The sequence below is a fragment of the Hemiscyllium ocellatum genome, chromosome 3 (genome assembly GCF_020745735.1).
Source record: "Hemiscyllium ocellatum isolate sHemOce1 chromosome 3, sHemOce1.pat.X.cur, whole genome shotgun sequence".
Taxonomy (NCBI): Eukaryota; Metazoa; Chordata; class Chondrichthyes; order Orectolobiformes; family Hemiscylliidae; genus Hemiscyllium; species Hemiscyllium ocellatum.
Window position 1 is genome coordinate 50,282,602 of NC_083403.1, and position 13,172 is coordinate 50,295,773.

Genomic DNA, 13,172 nt, shown 5'->3' on the forward strand with positions numbered 1-13,172 from the left:
GACATACCAAGGATCAGTGTCAGAGGTGTACAGCACAGAAACAGACCCTTCAGTCCAACTTATCCATATCGATCAGATATCCCAACCTAATCTGGTCCCATTTGCCAGCACCGAGCCCATAACCCTCCAAACCCTTCCTATTCATAAATACATCCAGATGCCTTTTAAATGTTGCAATTGTACCAGCCTCCACCACTTCCTCCACCATCAATTCGATATACACATTACTATGAAAAAGCTGCGCCTTAGGTCGCTTTTATATCTTTCCCCTCTCACCCTAAACTTATGCCCTCTAGTTCTGGACATCATCACCCCATGGAAAAGACTTCTATTTACCCTATCCATGCCCCTCAAATTTTATAAACCTCCATAAGGCCTCTGATGCTCCACGGAAAACAGCCCCAGCCTATTCAGCCTCTTCCTATAGCTCAAATCCTCCAACCCTGGCAACATCCTTGTAAATCTTTTCTGAACCCTTTCAAGTTTCACAACATCTTTCCGATAGGAAGATCAGAATTGCACGCAATATTCTAACAGTGGCCAAACCAAACCAATGTCCTGTTGGGCTGCAACACAACCTCCCAACTCCTGTATTCAATACTCTGACCAATAAAGGAAAGCCTTCTTTGCTATCCTATCTACCTTCACTGTGCTATCGATCTGGTACTCGAGAAGACAGCTCACAAACACCTTCTCCAGGGTAATTAGGGAGTGATAATAAATGCTAGACTAAACAATGAAATACACATTCCCATAACAATAGAAAAAGCTAAAACTAAACCCACCATACACATTGACTTTTAAAATTGTGTTTTGGCTAAGTTTTTTTTTCGTAAATTGGACCTAAAAGCAATAATGTCATTCAAACCCCCATCCTGCCAACCATCTGTAGACCTGAGCACCTATTAACAAACACTGACAATAGGTCTGTGTGAATTTTGTAAATATTAGAAAACATTGTGGAAAATTAGGAAGTTGGACACCAACCAAACGCCTGAATCTCATTCATATTTACTCACTCATTATGGAACTCAAGAGTCCAGAGCCTGAACTGGTGAGCAACCAGAGTACAACTGACATTTTTCCAACAGTAGGCAAATTCACCTTTGAAAGCCACAACAAAATGCACAAAAAAAATTAAAGAGAGGAGAAAAATGAGAAGTTGTTCCATATCTGTTACCTCCGGTTATAGTTTGGCCGTGGTCCAAACAAAGTTAGACACTTAAAAATGCTTTGAAGTGGAAAAATCACAGCTGTGCTTGCAGCAGTGAACATGATAGACAGTATGAGAGAAGCTTTCCCAATCAGATTCTGTTTCACCTTGTATCACTGCTCAAACTGTTCAATCATGGGTCCCTCCCAACTCTTGCTGCTCCTGCACAGGCAGCATCTGCACCACACTCACTCTGATCTCCAGCATCTGCAATCCCCACTTTCTCCCTGGAAGAGAGAAAGGGCTAGTTACTGGGATGGTTGAGCATGAAGAGCCATTCTTCATTTGATTGGTAGTTCTGTAGTACAGATTAATGGACACATCCCTCTTGTTGCACAGATCCTTAGAAGCCCTGACTTAGTATCCTGACACAGTCATCATTGTTCACTTTAAACAGAAGCATAGAGGGGAATGTTTTAACCTAGGCTGGAGGTGGGTGCTATGGCCCTTGTCCACAAGTCAGAGAATAGCCCTGAAGGCAATGCATAGATCATTTGGAATTCTGTCACATTGTTAAATGGTTGTCATGGAGTCAGAGGAGTCTGAGAGCTGAACAGCATTTTTAAAGATGTCGCTTCATTTCTCCAAGTTCTCTAGCTTCCATATGGTTCTCCACAGTAATCTCTGGAGTTTTGGCATCTGGCTTAGGAATTACAAGATCTGGATATTCCTCAAAACACAATTTTCAGAAAAATAAGTGTTTCATCCTTAATTCAACAAAAGGATTTTATTTTCAGAAAATAGGAGAGATCAGCTGGGCAGCCCTTCCTCGTGGGCTTCTCATTCTCGGACTGAAGTTCAGATGAAGCAAAGAAATTCTCCAAGCCAGTCACTGTTCTCAAACAGCCCCAGAACTTGCAGATGGCCGGCTGTCTGTCCATAAAAGGTGATATTCAAGGAACCTTGATCGACCACTGCTGGACATCATTTGGAGTACACACATGGTTGCTACTGCGAGAATACCAAAGATGCTGGATTTGGTGGGGGTGGGGGGTGGGCGCAGGGGAGAAGTGGTGCCAACTAAGCAAGCTGTTTAACCTGGATATGTTGTTGGAGCTGCTTGTACTTTGTAGATGGTGGACAGACACCAGGGACCCAGGAGAAGAGTTACACTCTACTGAAATCCGGGCCCCTGGAGGACAGCATGCAGTGCATCTATGAGGCACCATCTTTTAGAGAGGATAAGACTGACTGTGGTAATTTAACAGCCGGATTCTTAGTGAGCTTCTCTGCAGCAGACAGTAAATTTTCGCCTCAATTGCGTCCTCCTACTGGCAAAAGAGCTCCTACCAGACAGATTCTATGCATCAAGGAGGAGAGTGGACATGATCTGCGCAAAGATAAATCCAAGAGAAGTACAGAAAGCACAGCAATCTTTATATTTGATGTTTTGCCATCTCACAAGAGTCTTTGATACCATCAACCAAGGAGGATTTCTTAAATTTGGCTGCCTACAGAACTTGTCACCATTCTTTGCTTGCTGCACGACATGCAAGTAGTTTTCCTCAACGATGGATCCACCACTACATGCAAACTGCAGTCTAGCAAGGCCACATTATTACACCACTCTCCTCCAACTTCTTTGCCACATTTCATCCCACTTCCACAAAAGCTCCCACCAGTGTGGAGCTTCACTACTGAAAGTGAGAGAAATATTTAACCGTATCGTTTCCAGTCCAGAACCAAGAACAACAAAATCACTATCTCCTCCAAATCACCTTCATAACATAGCATTTGGGAAGACTGCACATTAGGCCAAATATCATAAAGACAATGTTATGCAACACTGTCCCCTGACTATCAATACTCACAGCGAGCTACTGAACAACAGAATAATTCTCATTTAAGAGTCTTCTTTCAGAGCAGTTTCAACATTGAAGTTTAACACATCCTCTAATTTGCCAGTGCAACTTTTGAGCATCTGAGGAAGAGACCTCAATCCTGACTATGCTCATGGTCTAGAGGGCAGTAGAGTTACTTTTGTATGGGTCAGAGACATGAAGAATGTTTAGACATCAAGTCCCTAAGGAAATATCACCTGCAATGCCTCCATAAAATGCTACAAACCTGGAGGTAGGCATTTCAATATCAGTGACTTCTCTCAAGCCAACAATGAGGCACTGACAATCAACAAAATTCACGATTGACACAAGACTCCCAAAGCACACCCTACTTTGTTCAGTCATAGCAAGTGGTTACCAGCAGGGCAAATAATTGCTTCAAATCTGGATGTGGAGAGGATGTTTCCTCTTCAGAGAATCATGGACCAAACATAATTGTTTAAAACTTAAGTGGAATACATGTCAAACAGACAAAGGTGAAGTATTTTTCAGATTTGAATGTCTTTGGAACACTTCCTGAAAAGACTGGGTGGGTATTTGAGATGAACAGAGACAGGGAGGGAATGGTTAAGCAAGGTGCTGATGGGTGATCAGGGTATGGCATTCTGTCCACTGTCTTCCCTGCCTTCTCGTGGCTGATCTGATTACTTTCCTGCCATTTCCTGTAAGTTACAAATCAGATCAGCCACAATCTTATTGAATAAGAGAGCAGGCTCCAGGGGCCAAACCATTACTACAGCATTATTCATGAGCCGCTGGTTAAAAAAAATTTAACACTTCCATTGACGTATGGGAATCTCTGCTTTGCACACCCAAAATGCAGAAGCAGCATCTACAAAAGGTGCCAAAGATCAAACAGCTCCATCAGGCTACAGTGGAGGCTGAGCATAAATGACAGAAACATACAACAACCCAAGCATCCCATTCATCCACTTCTTCAAACACCACCTGCAGAAGGCAGTATAGATCAAACACTATGTTTAGTCACTTCAGAATGTACAATTCTGGACTGAAATTCAGTCTTCAGGGGCTAAGATATTGTTTAAGGCAGTGATTGACAAATTTTTAAATACCAATAACATAAAAAGCATGTACAAGTAGTGTGGGGGAAAAAGGAAACAAACTGGATTATTAGTCATGATTGCAGTGAATGTTGGAGCAGGCCTACTCCTGTCCCCATCTCTTTGCACTGGCGAGATATCAAAATTCTACATCCACAGCATGTTTTCTACTAACATTTTCCTCAATGTAAGTATCACATTGAGGAGAAACAACTGATCACTTACAAAAGGCTAGGTGGTCAGACAGAAGCTTCCATAATTTAACTGAAGTGTGTTTGGAATCCAAGAAAACTCTCAAGGATATACATCATTAGCTAGGTAGTCCAGGATATTGGTAGTATTAGCCCATTGCTGAACTAGTCTTCAAGACAGTTTTTTTTGGGAGAACATTGTCAAGTGTATAATTTGAGCTATAGCAAGTTCGAAGCGATAAAATATACTTTTAAAAAGACATAACTCACAATTATACAGACGTTTTCTAAAAGATGATCTTAGAAATAACAAGATTCACCCCTTCAGATCTTAAATTTCATGTCCTATATTACGTAGCAGAATAATGACTGAGGGAAAAAAAGCCTTAGTATGGATGGTAAGTTTAGAAAAGTGTATTATTGGGCTTAGTCTCAGTTGGTAGGTCCCACTGTTAATAGTAGGATGTTCCATGATTAAACTCTTGCTTTGAGTTTTATAAAGGAAAATTAGATCAGTGAGAACAAGAGAAGTTACTAAATACTGAAATGGAAGTGAATATGAGCACGTCAAGTAAGTTTTGAAACACAAAAACCCATAACAAGTACACAAACTCCTCTTTTCAATATTTTTCTGAAAAGGTACATCTATAAACCAATTCCAGTCAGAATGGTGTGAATATAAGCTAAGGCACATTTTCAATTTAATTTTCTGGAACCAAGAGAAGTGCAAAACACAGTAGTTACAGAAACTATTATTTTATTGCATTTGTTTGTGCAAGTCATCAACTTGTCTCCAACAAATTTTGAGGAACATCTTTTGGAACTACAAAAGTTGGGTAAGTTGGGAAATGTAGAGAAAGTGGAAAACAAGGGAGCATTTTTCTTTCAAAATCAAGCAGGTTTTTCTGAGCCTTCACTCAAGTGCCTTTCGTACGAGAAGCCAGCTTATTGGCCAAATGTATTCACAAACACAAAATTCATTTAGTTCATTGTTTTGTATTGCAATTAGGCAGGAAAGAAGTACAAAGACCTGAACCACTAAGAATAGACTCTGCAGTAGAAAATAAATCAATTCAGAACATTCCACTGGTAAAAGTAAATCAGCAAAAAAAACACACACTTGATTAGTGTGGCAATTATCATATTACAACTGAAAACCAATTTAGAATCTAAAAATATTAACTCAAAAGAATTTTTGTACACCCATCTATACAGATTAAAACAAAGCTAAAGAAAATGTAAAGATTCTTCCCCATTTTTAAATAATTTCTATATACATGGATGAATAGATGATACAGAAAAAATGAAAGCGAACAGAATATGCCGCTATACAATGATTACTGAACAAATGCTAAATGGCTTTTTTATACTTGTGGATGGATGAAGATTTTAAAAGCTTAGATCCAGCCTTTCATTTATCACAAAATGTACACCAGCTGGTTTTAAATTAACCTATTTTATATACTTATTTCCTGTAATGATCACTTATGAATAAAGGACTCTCGCAAAGTATTTTAATCATAATTCTCGAGAGAAAAAAACTGAATTCTGATCATATTTAGTATTGTCTGCAATAATTTTACTACTCAAGGAGAAAGTGCAAGGTTTTACAGTCATGCTCTGTAGCAGCAAGATCTAAACATGAAATGGAGTTATGAGCTTCATTTGCGCAGTAAATTACCAAGGAGTTAAATTTAAAGACTCAAAATCTAGTGCTCGAAAGTCACAGAAGGAATGCCATCTCAAACTCCAGGTACAAATCCAGTTTCTTGCTCTGAAACAAGCACAAATTAAGACTTCATAAATCACTTTTAGTTAATCTCATGATCTGATGTGGCAATTGAAAACTAGTCATATTTAACTTGTATCATGTAAATTTCAAGTGTCTTCTCATCAGATCATTACACGGTTTGAGACATCTAACTGGCATAACTAATGTGCCTCAAAGTATCCTTGTGGTAAACAACAACTGTTGTGCAACAGGTCCTTTATTAATTATTCACAGATTTGCCATTAGATCCAATTAATTACACACTATTTTCGATATTTTTCTATTAGACCTGGTGTTAATAAAATTCTGAATTGGAGACAATAGAGAAGTATCTAAAATGGCATTTATGAGATTACAGAGAACTTGGCAGAACTCTCCATGCCATATTTAAACAATTGGTTTAAGTATCTATCTATACGGCCTCATTACCAACTATGTTCAGCGCAACCAGGCTTATTCAAGTAATAGGTTTCTGAAAAGTGAAAGTACTGCTAGTTTTGAAGTACTGCCCTTCACCATCACAAATTTGTCATTCTCATTTGTCATATTATGTAGAAGAATGTCAATTTCCTGAAGGAATATGTTGGAAAAGCAGTTTATATACAATGCATACTAAGCATGATTAACCAGTGATCAGAGTTAACTAGATGTTCAGTTAGCAATGATGAATTCCTCGCTAACCACATCTCAAGTTCATATTTCCATTTTCAAAGTTGCGGCTAGTTTCTAGCTTTTTAAAAATTAGATGCTGGATAGCAAAATGGTGGCACTTCAATCCCTCATGATGTGAAACAAATGGAAATCCAGTTGCTGTGACTGTGCTTACTGAACATCACACTTTGTTATTCCTGCTCAATGTTCTTAAATCACCTCTGGGGGAAATAAAGAACAGAAATAAAATTAGAGTAAGTAGTTACATTTATGAAATAGAAATTCAAAATGTGGAAATCAGATAAACACAAAAGGGTAAATGGGGACAAAGTATAAATTCAGTGTTCTGGAGCACCCTTCCAAAAAGTATAATTTGAACAAATTTTACATTTAATCCATCTTCTAGGTCTCACAATAGTTTTCTTGCAGCAATTTATTTCTCAACCCTGCAAAAGTACATGCATAGAGTACCAGAAAGAGAGAGAACAAGATAAACTATTGTCTATTTCCATTGTAAAACAGAACATGCAGGAAAAAGTTCAACTTTTGTTTCTCTAGTGACAATCCAGCATTTGGCCTTGATCACCGTCTTGCTAACCAACTATTTCTAAATTTAAAGCTGCACGTTGGACTTCTCGGATGCCAAACCAAAACAATATCACAGATTCAAATCAATGCTAGATAGAAAATATAGATGTGTTTTGAGTGAAAACTGTTTCTAATATCCCAGAACTATGCCCTGTTCATTTATCACCATGTGCTTACTGGAACAACCACTTAAGTCAACATAAACCTGGATTTTTAAATTTTCATCTCATATCTCAAACTCCTTCAGCCTCATAAACCTCCATGAAATTGGGGTTTTAAACTTCAGTCATATACAGACACCCACTTCTCTATTCATTACCATATCTTCAAGTGCTGGAACTTACTACTTTGCATACACAATATTAATATTATTAAAAAACATTAAAAACTTATATACACCAACAGAGTGAGTTAGCTACATACCTGTTGTTTGATGAGTTTGAATGCTTTCTACTTTGGTCAATAACTCCACAGATCCATTTTCCTCAAATGCAATAATAGGATTCACAGGAATGTCATCTTTACCCTGACAATTATCACTTCTAGTTTCTGTGGCTACTCTAGTAGCTTTTATCTCAAGTGAGAGATCAATAAAATCTTCAAAGTTTTCATTTTGCACAGAAACTCCATTCTCTCTAATGATTTTCTCGGCAGCAGGACTAAAGAATATGTTTCAAAACAAAACAACAACAAAAAAAAAGTCAGCCAAGTAAATATTATTTGGTTTGGATACCACGATTAAGCAATATTTTCAGAAGTAAGCTGTGATTATAATTTTATTAGCAACAATATATTTTAGAGTTTAATCTGCCAAAAGGCTAGCATTCCCAAAGATTCTGTAAGATGAAAAAGTCATTGCTGGCTTCCTAACATTGCCAGTCCATTTTTTAGAGAAGACTCCAAATTTGAGCAGGAGATTGTTAGAGGTTAGCAAAACATCGCCATGTTAGATGAAGCTCAATTTATATCAATTATACACCACTCATGGATAAGGAGAATAGGCCACATGGCCACACAAACATCATGCTGCAACATAATTCAAACGTTTAAAAAAAAGGATCAGCAACAAATGACTTTTACAAATGTAGTTTTACAGATTGCATTGTTCTATTTAGATTTTAACTAGAATTGTACCATAAACGTCTCAACCTAAATTGCTAATCGACATTGGTTACAGATTTGAGGTTTCCCCGATTTTGGCAAAAAAAGGTTGCCAGAAGTGGCTACAATATTCCAATTATTTAATGTTTCATTAATTTTTTTGCTATACTATCCTGATCATCAAATATATGCAGAAGAGTGCAGAAAATAAACCAGAATAAGTAACAGTGGTAAAAAGTCAAAGCTTAAGGCTTTTTATCTGAATGCACGCAGCATTTATAACAAAATAAATGAATTAGCATTTTATTGTCATGTGTATTCAAGTGTGGAAGTACATGAGCAGTCTATGAGAAGATAAATAGCTTATGAAGCCTTGGAGTATCTTTTTTAAACAACATACTGAGGAACCTGCAAAAAAAAAGGACAGATAACCAGGTTTGACCTACAGAGAATGAAACCTGAAAGCAACAACACCCTCAGATTCTATGGACTATCTAAAGTGCACAAACCAAACATCCCACTCAGACCCACAGTATCACTACCAGGGACACCATCACAGAAAGTGGCTAAAGAACTACAGCAGAAACTGAAACACCTGATCAGCGGATCCAGACACTCTATACAGTCAACACAGGAATTCTTGGACATCAGAAATATACACATAGACAAGGAAGAAACTGTGGTCTCATTCGATGTAACGGCACTGTTCACCTCTATCGACAAGACCCTAGCCAGAGAAACAATAGCCAACCTGCTGGACATACAGAACAGACAACAAGATGGGAACCTATCAACAAAGACTGTATGCTCAAACTACTGGACCTGTGCCTCACAATACACTTCACATTCAACAACCAAATATATGAACAAATCAACGGCACACCCATGGGCTCACCCATCTCTGGACGCATAGCAGAAGCAGTAATGCAAAGGTTAGAACAAACAGTCTTACTGCAAATTCAACCCAAACTCTGGGACAGATATGTGGATGATACCTTTGTAATCATTAAAAACACAGAAATAGAGAACACACACCGGATCATCAACGCCACACTCACAGGAATCCGATTCATTAGAGAGGAAGAAAAGGACAACCAACTCCCATTCCTAGATGTGATGGTACAGAGAACACCAAACGGACAATTCACCACAAAGGGTATACAGGAAAGCCACACACACAGACCAAGTCCTGAACTATGAAAGCAACCAACCCAACACACACAACACAAAAGAAGTTGCATCAAGACACTGTCAAAAGGGCCACAACACACTGCAGTACACTAGAACTGCAAAAAGAGGAAGAACACCACCTGTACAGTGTATTCGCCAAAAGCGGATACCCCCGCAATTTCATCAACAGATGCCTAAGGGAAAGACAACGGAATGAGGACATGCCACAAACCAAAGGACTAGCCACACTACCATACATCAAAAACATTTCTGAACTGACAGCCAGACTACTGCAACCACTAGGACTCGTAACAGCACACAACCAACAGCCACTCTCAGACAACAACTCACCAGGACGAAGGACCCGATACCCAACATGAGCAACACCAATGGAGTGTACAAAATCCCATGTAAGGACTGCACAAAACACTACATAGGACAAACAGGAAGACAGCTAACGATCTGCATCCATGAACACCAACTAGCCACGGAATGACATGACCAGCTATCCTTAGTAGCCACACACTCAGATGACAAGCAACAGGAGTTCGACTGGGACAACACTACTATTATAGAGACATGGCGCTCATCCACAGATTCAATCAATAAGCACATCGACCTGGACCCAATATACCAACCACTGCAGCGGACAGCTGGAACTGACAACCAGAAGCGACAGGTACAAATCACTATAAATGCTGGACGAAACATCACAAAAGCGCTTCACAGGAGTCTCCAAAGCACTGAGGATGTCAGCTAGACAGGGGACGAAACATCTGCAACACAAATTCCCAGCTTGGCGAACAGAACCACAACAACGAGCATCTGAGCTACAAATCTTCTCCCAAACTTATCTTTTTTAAAAGCTGGAACAACAAAAGCAGCCTGAATGAGTGCAGCCAAGTTACCATCCACAGAACTGGGGATTTTTAGCTTTTCAGCAGCAGTTGCTGTTGGGGCCTTGAAGAAGCTGAAGCTATTTTTCCCCCCCCCCTCAATTACAGCCAAAAGCTGGGGATTCTCTTCCTGGGCATGCAAGACGAATCTATTTTCTGAATTTGCCTTTTGCAAAGTGGTTTATCGGATATCAATACATTGGAACCCAACAGAATAATAAATACAGGAACTATTACAAATTAAGTTTCCAATATTATTCAAGTTCTTCTCTCTGTTGCATTTTGACTATAGTGTTTGAATAAACTATGTTTTGCTCAACATTGAGTAATTTGACCAATCGAATGCAGCACCTGACATTTACCTTTAAAGTAAGAAAAAGGTTAGGGTATGGGCTACCTTCTTAATATATGTTGAGGAGGTCTGGTCTAGTCCATAACATACACTCAAATCAATTTTGTATCCAGTTGGCAAGGTGTCCCTGAATCCCATGTACTCTAACTTTACTAAATCATCCTACCATGTAGAACCTTGTTAAAGGCTTTACTAAAGTCCATGTAAACAACATGTACTATTCTGCCCTCATCTATCTTCTTGGTCACATCATCAATGAAATTTGAAAGGCAAGCTCCCACTCATGAAACCATGCTGATTATCCAGAATCAATAATTGCCTCTCTCTCAGAATCCCCTCCAATATGAAATATTGACATGAAATATTAGTTTAGGCTCTCTCCCATTTCCAGTGGTTCCATGACCTTGTTGATCCTGCCGCATCCAGTGAATGGTAGTAGAAAATTAAACAACTCACTGAGGAGGCGGCGCCAGAAAATCCCCATCCTTAATGATGGAACAGTCCAGCACATCAGTGCAAAAGCTAAGGCTGAAGTGTTCGCAGCCGAAAATGTGTTGCTGGTTAAAGCGCAGCAGGTCAGGCAGCATCCAAGGAACAGGAAATTCGACGTTTCGGGCATAAGCCCTTCATCAGAAATGAGGAAAGTGTGTCCAGCAGGCTAAGATAAAAGGTAGGGAGGAGGGACTTGGGGGAGGGGCGATGGAGATGTGATAGGTGGAAGGAGGTCAAGGTGAGAGTGATAGGCCAGAGTGGGGTGGGGGTGGAGAGGTCAGGAAGAAAATTGCAGGTTAGGAGGGCGGTGCTGAGTTCGAGGGAATCGACTGAGACAAGGTGGGGGGTTGGAGGAATGAGGAAACTGGAGAAATCTGAGTTCATCCCTTGTGGTTGGAGGGTTCCCAATGTTCAGGTACAGGTGACAAGTGGAGACACCAAAATAAAGTAATTTTGTTACAACCATGCAAACCGTTGTGGAGGCCACTCTTGGAGTAGTGTATAGCTTTGCGCTCCATAGTTAAGGAAGGATATACTAGCATTGGAGACAGTTCAGAAGAGATTCACTAGGCAGACTCTGTCATGAAAGGGTTGACTTATCAAGAACAGAAACAGTTTAGACTTTTATTCATTAGGCTTTAGAAGAATGAGGGGTGAAACAGACAACTTTCTAATGGTGAGACGTTGAGATAATGCTTCCACAAGTGAAGGTATTTCAAACTAGGGAACATTATCTCCTTATTCTGTAACACTCTTAAAACTGAGATGTCTGGAATGGTCGATCTTACAGAATTGAGGTGTGAGATCACTGACAGTATTTAAAGGAGGTAGATTTTTGAAATATATACAGAAATAGAGGCTACAATGAACTACCATAAAAGCAATGTAGTGGAGTCTCAACTACTCTCTAAACAACTAAGGATGGGCAATCAATCTATCCAAGTATGGCCAAATATGCCAAACCCCATGAATGGATAAAAGAAAAGAACCGAGGGCTGGGGTAGATTAGCTGTTATCTTGTTAATTGACAGGCTAGGCTTGAGGGGCCTAATGGCCTATTCCTGTTTTCTTGTTGTTAAAATAAACCCTTTTGAAATGCTGCAAAACTGATCATTCGTATCAGAGAGCTGAATTACAAAGAAACATGAATATTTCAGCTCTGTAAATGATGTAATAAAGATTTATAGATAGCAGATACGACACTATTTCCAACATAAAATGTGATAGCAGCACAAGAGAAACAAGCTCAAAATAGATCAATACATGGAGTGGAACTTTGGATCGGGGAGTCTAAATGAAATGCAGATGTCATTTGAATTCTACAAAAAGATCTACACCATTCTACACCAGATCCAACTGATAAAAATCGACAGCTGTGATCAATTAATAACTTAATCGTTGTTGTATCATGCAGTTGAGAGGATGGCAGGAGGTAAAACATCAAGAGGCATTTCTCCCCCCGTCTTGAAATTCTATAACTATTACAGGATGCAAGACTAAAATTGATCAAATTACTTTCCAGAGTATATTTAGTAAGCATACCTTGTATTCAATAGCTTTTGCATTGCACTTGCTAATATTTCTTAATTTATTTTCAATTAATCTAGATTAGCACTCAAGTATCAAAAGCATTGTTAACTAAATTAACACCACTCTTACCATGCTTTATCTATTTGAGAATGGTCTACAAATTCCACCTTATTGTCCACATTTTTAATTACTGTCTCTTGATCCACCATTTCTTCTGGGACTTTTGGTATTGCTTCGGTTAAGTTAGGATTCTGGCTGGATGCTGAAATATAAATACTTATTTCTGCATCTATTTTTTGAAAACACTTGATCAAG

General features: G+C 39.0%; 1 protein-coding gene across 5 annotated transcripts in view; it reads right to left on the reverse strand.

The window, feature by feature from the left end:
• Positions 1 to 5,046: 5,046 nt before the first annotated feature.
• map7b (microtubule-associated protein 7b) overlaps positions 5,047 to 13,172 on the reverse strand; it is a 142,308-nt gene continuing 134,182 nt past the window's right edge. For all 5 annotated transcript variants that reach the window (XM_060849904.1, XM_060849918.1, XM_060849888.1 and 2 more), the window contains 3 exons: positions 12,987 to 13,119; positions 7,740 to 7,975; positions 5,047 to 6,949 (listed from right to left, as the gene is read on the reverse strand). In XM_060849904.1, coding sequence (XP_060705887.1) covers positions 6,939 to 6,949; positions 7,740 to 7,975; positions 12,987 to 13,119 — 380 coding nt within the window. In that variant the 3' untranslated portion in view covers positions 5,047 to 6,938. The remainder of the gene's footprint in view (positions 6,950 to 7,739; positions 7,976 to 12,986; positions 13,120 to 13,172) is intronic.